Genomic DNA, 9,547 nt, shown 5'->3' on the forward strand with positions numbered 1-9,547 from the left:
ACTAAGCCAAAGGAGTCATTTCCAAATCAATATAGCAGCTAAGGAAGGGAGAGTATGTTTTGAATCCTATGCTTTTCTGACCAGGAAGAGTGAAGAAAATATTAGGAATCATAGAACTTCCAAATTTGTCTTGATAATAATGCTTTCAGACGTGGATTGCAAACATGTTTTTTAAAGTAACACCTGGTATTCATTAGCTTTATGTTCTGCAAGAGCAATTTTAAGATTTCTTTGTTAAATTTGGAACATTACAAAATCCAAGTTCCAAATTACTGTAAAATAACTCCTTATCGGATTAATTGTTGGTATTTATGTTTAACTTAAGCCTTATTTCTTTGTTTTCTCTCCAGTTTCTCATAGTCAGATTACTCGTCTATACAGTCGGTTTACTAGCCTGGACAAAGGAGAGAATGGTACCCTAAGGTATGTACTCATAGTCAATTATTCTCTTAACTTTCCAATTATGCAAATAGTATTTGCCATTTCTCTCCCAAATTCTTCTCCCAGATTCAGATTTTCTTCATTATGATCTATCCCTAACCTGATCTTCAGGCATTACAACCTTGTACCCATTGCCACTATGACAGAATCTACCCATCCATCTTGCTACTGCTGTTTTTCTCTTCCACCTTTCCCAGCATTAGAGCCTTCTCCAAAGAGCTAAGCCAGGGGTCTTCAAACTTGGCCCTTTTATGACTTGTGGACTTCAATTCCCAGAATTCCTCAGTCAGGCACGCTAGCTGAGGAATTATGGGAGTTGAAGTCCACAAGTCATAAAAGGGCCAAGTTTGAAGACCCCTGAGGTAAGCCTTTGCATAATGTGGCCAAATTATCGTAAATTGAACCTGGTTATTTGTGTCTTGAGTGATTTGTTCAGTGATCCATTTGTTTCATTTTCTTGGCTGTCCATGGTATTCTTAGCAGTTTTCTTCAAAAATATTGATATTCTTTCCATCCTGCGTCTTCAAAGTCCAACTTTATGTGGTGAAATCTCCAGCCAGAGTGGGGGAAGATGTGAAGAGGTTGGCTAGCTTAGAGTCATTGCATAGAGGAAGTGACACAGACCTGATCTCCCCCCAAATCCCTGAAACTCTTATCTGGCTGTCCCCAAGAGAATGCAGTCAGTATGGCGAGATTCTTGCAAGGAGGTGAGCAAGAGTAAAGACGCAACTCTGATCAGCTCAGGGTGTTGTTCTGTTTCCTTGTGTTTGACACTTTCAATTCCACTAAGTGTCACAAGGAAAACTATTTGCCTGCAGTATTCTAATCTTTGCAGGTACAGACATACTACAACTTTTCCAGAGCTTTCATGGTTGGTCTGCCAAGTGCTGCACTGCAGTATATTTCGTGACTGTTTGTTTCTTTATGTTGGTTACTTGAAAATGAAGAAGATTTTACATAAAGCTACGTTTTTTATTTCAAACATTTTTACCTTACTGTGGAGCAAAGGGATTTAAGCTGAATCGTAATAACTAAATAGCAGTTTCAAAAGAAAACTTAATCCACTGGTGGGAACAAGAACATTCCTATTTTTGTAAAGTGTTTTTTTTTTTTACCAAATCTCCTCCAAATGCCTCATTTCATCATTTTTGCCCCCCCTCCGACTAGCATTCCAAAATAGCTTGCAAATTTCAAAGATATCTATATTCTTAATACACATAGCCTGTGGACAACAAGGCATTTTAGTTATGGTAAAATCTACTGTAGGAGTAAAAAAAAATCTCCATACATTTTTACAAGGAGAAAAATCTTCCTTTACTGAAAATTGGAATGAGGAGAGGCAAAAATAGTATTTTAGTTTGGTCTGGAAGTACATTGATAATCTCATGCCCCAGAATTGCCAATCTAATATTTTGTGGACTGAAGTTTACTGTATCATACTGAAACCTGCTCTTTTAAAATGAGATATGCTACGATTTGTAGAGCCGTGATGGTGCAGTGGTTAGAGTGCAGCACTGCAGGCTAATTCTGCTGACTGCTGATTACTGCAGTTTGATTCTCACCAGCTCAGGGTTGACTCAGCCTTCCATCCTTCCGAGGTTGGTAAAATGAGAACCCAGATTGTTGGGGCCAACATGCTGACTCTGTAAAGTGTTCAGAGAGGGCTGTAAAAGCTCTATGAAGCGGTATATAAATCTAAACGCTATTGCTATTGCTTTATATAGAATTCAGGATTGCCAATGTAATATAATGTAATGTTGGAATCAGGTGAAGAAAACAAAATTCAAATCCTTTTAATTAGATCCTGTGAGGGATTTAATTTAATGAGACAGACAGACAGACATAAGGAGGATCTGGCTGAGCTGTTCTCTGAGGGTTTTTTTCTCCCTATCTTCTGTCATCTGAGCTTTGATAATCATATTTTCAAATCCCTTATACAAATGTTGAACAGTGCAATGGAACCTTGTGGTATGCCACTCAACTCTTTCCACAGCTCAATTGATAAACATTTTTTGGATATGATTATTTAGTAAGCTCCATTCACTGAATGATTGTCTACCTAAGATTTTATCATATTTGCTATTATAATCTTATGGAAGACTTTGATTTGGCAGAAGACAAAATACCCTGTGCCCACCACATTGGCACCATTTGCATAGTCAGCTCTTTCTCCTGGGTCATGTCTAACAAGAAAAAGTGAAGGAAACAATATCTGTGTCCCAGCTTCTTCACTCTCATAGCTTGTCTTTTGTTTCCCTATAGATTATTAGAAAGGGATATTTTCAGTATGCTTAAAAAATCTTGGGACTTTCTATCACAACCCAAGAAGCCACTACACCTCTCATAACAGACTCCCCCAACCAATGGATTGATTATAGAGAATGAACATTAGATAATTTCTAAAATAAATTTAAATTCTTCAAAAATAGGAGAATTAAACTTTCCATGTATGTGGGTTTGTTGACTGTGTTAACATCTTCATATTCTTTTAAACTGCTATCATTGCTAAGATTCAAAAGGAAAACAAGTTAATGTAATAGTTTTCCTCGTGATTATTTTATTCAAAATGTATATGAGGTGTTAATATTTACAAATGAATACTATTTCAGTATAAATAAATAAATAATACAATATAGTGGCTTTACGTGAATTAAGTAAAATTTACTTTAAATTAAACAAAAATTCTACTGATTTCATGGACACATGCAAGTAGTTTTTATAGCAGTGTGGAAGTTATTTCCCATTTCCTTCCTAGATCTAGAGTGCTTTTTCAGTCTATCCTACTCTCTGTTATTTTCTGATATTCTCTCTAAGTCTTAATCTACTCAGGCTAGTTTAGTTTTCAAGATAAAGCTAGATTGCTAAATGCTGCCATCTAAGTGGGATTTTTTTTATACGTATTACAGTACACCTGTTTATTTCAGTAAATTAAAATTATATATGTAGTAAGTGTCCCCATCATGCAAATTGCTCAACAGTGTTTAGTTGAACAGGTTATTCCACACTGAGCTATGGGAAGGTGTGGCATAATTTATACTTTTCCTATGGAAAACAATAGTTATATCTGGTTGTGATGAAAATGTCTAGCTTAATCATATGAGAGCTTTTATTGCAATATCTCATAGTCTTTTATGCCAAGAGATAATTTTGCTATTTTTATAAATTATTGGTTACTTCGGGTCTGGAAGGCACTTAATGAAATCTGAAAGAAACTTAATATTTAATATTTGAACATTGAAACACTAATTCACAATGACCATTATTTTAGTTTTGATTAATTCAGAAATGTGTGTGCCAAGTAATACTTATGACAACAAAATTTTGTATTTGGCATCCTTTGTGCCTCTAACTCTGTGCAGTTAGAATGCAATCCTGTATGGTCTACCATTCTGACGAATGCAAGTTACTGCTTGTAGATAATTTTTATGTTGAAATGTTTTTGTTGATTCATTGGAATAAATATTACTTTCTTTTGCCAAATGGAGAACTAATCATTATCTGAATTCTTATGACCTAGATCTCATACTTCTTTCATTCCCCCAGATGGGGTGAGGCAGTAGCCTGCGAAAGCTTACATAACAAGCTTATCTAAGTTCTGTTTGGAACTTTACGTATGAGCTGAACATGTTGTGCAGTAGCTCTTCCAATTCATTGAGATTGCATTTATTGATAATCCTTATTGTATTACTATTTTAATACTTAGAATGTTATTGACTTTGAAATATTTTATGTGTAATATGTATTGGGAAATTGTTTACTAAGGACATGCTTGTCTATTACTTGTCTATTGAGACTCTAGAAAGAGTGCAGAGAAGAGTAACAAAAATGATTAGGGGACTGGAGGCTAAAACATATAAAGAATGGTTGCTGGAACTGGGTATGTCTAGTTTAATGAAAAGAAGTGACATGATAGCAGTGTTCCAATATCTCAGGAGTTTCCACAAAGAAGAGGGAGTCAAGCTATTCTCCAGAGCACCTGAGGGCAGGACAAGAAGCAGTGGATGAAAATTAATCAAGGAGAGAAGCAACCTAGAACAAAGAAGAAATTTCCTGACAGTTAGAAAATTAATCAATGGAACAAGCTGCCTCCAGAAGTTGTAAATGCTCCAACACTGGAAGTTTTTAAGAAGAGACTGGACAGCCATTTGTCTGAAATGGTATAGGGTTTCCTGCCTGAGTAGGGGGTTGGACTAGATGACCTTCAAGGTCCCTTCCAACTCTGTTACTCTGTTCGATTTGATTGAATTTTTTCAACATTCTTTNCGTCTAGAATTGTCAGAACTTTTGCTATTGAAACTAAAGAACCAGCAAAATCATTTAACAAGTAACTACTGGTAAGCTGCCAGTTCTTGGAAGTCATTTAGTCAATGTTAGAGGTGTTCCTGTTGATTTAGCACAGGTATTCTGCTTTATTGGCATATATCTATGGACACAGCAATCTTTATTGGCATATATCTATGGACCTGGCAATCATTTTTCAAATTGGCACATAATGGTTGCCTACTTGCTTTATATTATTCATAGATATTTTGATATGATTTGAGTAGACGGAATAGAGAAGAAGATGAATGGAGCGTTCATGGAATGGATATAATGCTATTCCTTTAGTAATAGAAGCCTTTTGAAAATGTCAAAGAAGTTTCTATAATGCCAAAATAGAATATGAAAGAATTAAAATAATAATAAAGATAATGATAATAAAGTTTGGAAGGGACTTGGAGGTCATCTAGTCCAACTCCCTGCTCAGGCAGGAAACCCTATACCATTTCAGACAAATGACTGTCCAGTCTCTTCTTAAAAGCTTCCAATGTTGGAGCATTCACCGCTTCTGGAGGCAGGTTGTTCCACTGGTTAATTGTTCTAACTGTCAGGAAGTTTCTCCTTAGTTCTAGGTTGCTTCTCTCCTTGATTAATAGTTTCCATCCGTTGCTTCTTGTCCTGCCTTCAGGCGCTTTGGAGAATAGCTTGACTCCCTCTTCTTTGTGGCAGCCCCTGAGATATTGGAACACTGCTATCATGTCCCCCCTCTGTTAACTGCATAGTTTGACTTCAGTTATCTTTTACCTGATAATTTGGATTAGAGGAATATTGTCAGGGCAATGTCTTAGATGAAGGTTCAGAGGAAAGAGAACTACTGTAACTATAAATGGTTTGAAGATTATATTAGTATCCAATAGCATGATCAAGAGGCTCTGTTCTACTGAGAATGAAAGAGTCATGCAAAGTGAAAAGCTAGTATGAGCCGCCTGGCCCAGACAAGGTGACTTCCTCTACCTCCAGCAGAGCAAATTGCCTCAAATGCTAGTTGCCTAAAGGTAGCCATGCAAGAGACTCCAACAAGAGGGGCTGAAACTGAATGAGGGGAAGGAGGATATATTCTGCAATTCTACATTTAAAATCTAAAGCATATATTGATTGTGACTTTGTATTCATACATACAAACACACACACACACACATATATTATATATACACATACATATCTGATTGTTTTCCTTTCCTCCATGCTACCACAATACAATGCCAAAATCTAAGGTAGCCAACCATAGGAAAGGATTTTGCAGATGTGCAAGAATTGCAGGTGAGAGGAGAAAGTCCTATTGTTTTGGTATATCAGCTCAATAGGTAGTTCCCACCCAGGTTTTTTTTTAGTTAATGTTCCCTTCCTTTCGTAGGTTAAAACATTTTCTGAAATTCTAATAGCCTTCTGCTTGTTGAAGAATGGCTTCTTCATCATAATTTTATTTATAAACAATGTTTATACATAGCAAAAAAGCTACGGGCAGCAGTGATTGGTTCAAGGAAAGGCTACTGTACTTTTGTGTAAATTTCCTGAAAGAAAGCAATGTGGTGTCTTCAACGGAGTTCCATTTATAAGGAATAAAACTAAGCCAAAGGAGTCATTTCCAAATCAATATAGCAGCTAAGGAAGGGAGAGTATATTTTGAATCCTATGCTTTTCTGACCAGGAAGAGTGAAAAAAATATTAGGAATCATAGAACTTCCAAATTTGTCTTGATAATAATGCTTTCAGACGTGGATTGCAAACATGTTTTTTAAAGTAACACCTGGTATTCATTAGCTTTATGTTCTGCAAGAGCAATTTTAAGATTTCTTTGTTAAATTTGGAACATTACAAAATCCAAGTTCCAAATTACTGTAAAATAACTCCTTATCGGATTAATTGTTGGTATTTATGTTTAACTTAAGCCTTATTTCTTTGTTTTCTCTCCAGTTTCTCATAGTCAGATTACTCGTCTATACAGTCGGTTTACTAGCCTGGACAAAGGAGAGAATGGTACCCTAAGGTATGTACTCTTAGTCAATTATTCTCTTAACTTTCCAATTATGCAAATGGTCTTTGCCATTTCTCTCCCAAATTCTTCTCCCAGGTTCAGATTTTCTTCATTATGATCTATCCCTAACCTGATCTTCAGGCATTACAACCTTGTACCCATTGCCACTATGACAGAATCTACCCATCCATCTTGCTACTGCTGTTTTTCTCTTCCATCTTTCCCAGCATTAGAGCCTTCTCCAAAGAGCTAAGCCAGGGGTCTTCAGACTTGGCCCTTTTATGACTTGTGGACTTCAACTCCCATAATTCCTTAGCCAGCGTGCCTGGCTGAGGAATTCTGGGAGTTGAAGTCCACAAGTCATAAAAGGACCAAGTTTGAAGACCCCTGAGGTAAGCCTTTGCATAATGTGGCCCAATTATCATAAATTGAACCTGGTTATTTGTGTCTTGAGTGATTTGTTCAGTGATCCATTTGTTTCATTTTCTTGGCTGTCCATGGCATTCTTAACAGTTTTCTTCAAAAACATTGATATTCTTTCCATCCTGCGTCTTCAAAGTCCAACTTTATGTGGTGAAATCTCCAGCCAGAGTGGGGGAAGATGTGAAGAGGTTGGCTAGCTTAGAGTCATTGCATAGAGGAAGTGACACAGACCTGATCTCCCCCCAAATCCCTGAAACTCTTATCTGGCTGTCCCCAAGAGAATGCAGTCAGTCTGGTGAGATTCTTGCAAGGAGGTGAGCAAGAGTAAAGACGCAACTCTGATCAGCTCAGGGTGTTTTTCTGTTTCCTTGTGTTTGACACTTTCAATTCCACTAAGTGTCACAAGGAAAACTATTTGCCTGCAGTATTCTAATCTTTGCAGGTACAGACATATTACAACAACTTTTCCAGAGCTTTCATAGCTGGTCTGCCAAGTGCTGCACTGCAGTATATTTCTTGACTGTTTGTTTCTTTATGTTGGTTACTTGAAAATGAAGAAGATTTTACATAAAGCTACGTTTTTTATTTCAAACATTTTTACCTTACTGTGGAGCAAAGGGATTTAAGCTGAATCGTAATAACTAAATAGCAGTTTCAAAAGAAAACTTAATCCACTGGTGGGAACAAGAACATTCCTATTTTTGTAAAGTGTTTTTTTTTTTTACCAAATCTCCTCCAAATGCCTCATTTCATCATTTTTGCCCCCCCTCCGACTAGCATTCCAAAATAGTTTGCAAATTTCAAAGATATCTATATTCTTAATACACATAGCCTGTGGACAACAAGGCATTTTAGTTATGGTAAAATCTACTGTAGGAGTAAAAAAAAAATCTCCATAAATTTTTACAAGGAGAAAAATCTTCCTTTACTGAAAATTGAAATGAGGAGAGGCAAAAATAGTATTTTAGTTTGGTCTGGAAGTACATTGATAATCTCATGCCCCAGAATTGCCAATCTAATATTTTGTGGACTGAAGTTTACTGTATCATACTGAAACCTGCTCTTTTAAAATGAGATATGCTACGATTTGTAGAGCCGTGATGGTGCAGTGATTAGAGTGCAGCACTGCAGGCTAATTCTGCTGACTGCTGATTATCAGCAATTCTGCAGTTTGATTCTCACCAGCTCAGGGTTGACTCAGCCTTCCATCCTTCCGAGGTTGGTAAAATGAGAACCCAGATTGTTGGGGCCAACATGCTGACTCTGTAAAGTGTTCAGAGAGGGCTGTAAAAGCTCTATGAAGCGGTATATAAATCTAAACGCTATTGCTATTGCTTTATATAGAATTCAGGCTTGCCAATGTAATATAATGTAATGTTGGAATCAGGTGAAGAAAACAAAATTCAAATCCTTTTAATTAGATCCTGTGAGGGATTTAATTTAATGAGACAGACAGACAGACATAAGGAGGATCTGGCTGAGCTGTTCTCTGAGGGTTTTTTTCTCCCTATCTTCTGTCATCTGAGCTTTGATAATCATATTTTCAAATCCCTTATACAAATGTTGAACAGTGCAATGGAACCTTGTGGTATGCCACTCAACTCTTTCCACAGCTCAATTGATAAACATTTTTGGGATATGATTATTTAGTAAGCTCCAGCCACTGAATGATTGTCTACCTAAGATTTTATCATATTTGCTATTATAATCTTATGGAAGACTTTGATTTGGCAGAAGACAAAATACCCTGTGCCCACCACATTGGCACTATTTGCATAGTCAGCTCTTTCTCCTGGGTCATGTCTAACAAGAAAAAGTGAAGGAAACAGTATCTGTGTCCCAGCTTCTTCACTCTCACAGCTTGTCTTTTGTTTCCCTATAGATTATTAGAAAGGGATATTTTCAGTATGCTTAAAAAATCTTGGGACTTTCTATCACAACCCAAGAAGCCACTACACCTCTCATAACAGACTCCCCAACCAATGGATTGATTATAGAGAATGAACATTAGATAATTTCTAAAATAAATTTAAATTCTTCAAAAATAGGAGAATTAAACTTTCCATGTATGTGGGTTTGTTGACTGTGTTAACATCTTCATATTCTTTTAAACTGCTATCATTGCTAAGATTCAAAAGGAAAACAAGTTAATGTAATAGTTTTCCTCGTGATTATTTTATTCAAAATGTATTTGATTTGATTTTGATTTTGATTTTATTAAATTTATACCCCGCCCTTCTCCCGGAGGACTCAGGGCGGCTTACAGCCAGTTTAAAACAATGGTACAGTACAATACAAAATTTAAAAAAGATTAAAAATAACTATTCAAATTTGGCCGCTTCTACTAAAAATTTAATTTAAAACCCCTTTAAAATACCCCTAGGCCAG

General features: G+C 36.4%; 1 protein-coding gene across 1 annotated transcript in view; it reads left to right on the plus strand.

Annotated features, from left to right (window-relative positions):
* Positions 1-6,675: 6,675 nt before the first annotated feature.
* The window catches only part of CHP1 (calcineurin like EF-hand protein 1), a gene marked incomplete at its 5' end in the record, with an annotated part of 15,698 nt that continues 12,826 nt past the window's right edge, over positions 6,676-9,547 (plus strand). Inside the window, 1 exon segment of the mRNA XM_015825432.1 lies at positions 6,676-6,748. Coding sequence (XP_015680918.1) covers positions 6,676-6,748 — 73 coding nt within the window.

This window comes from Protobothrops mucrosquamatus, unplaced genomic scaffold (assembly GCF_001527695.2).
Source record: "Protobothrops mucrosquamatus isolate PMUCROS unplaced genomic scaffold, P.Mucros_1.0 scaffold2635, whole genome shotgun sequence".
NCBI lineage: Eukaryota > Metazoa > Chordata > Lepidosauria > Squamata > Viperidae > Protobothrops > Protobothrops mucrosquamatus.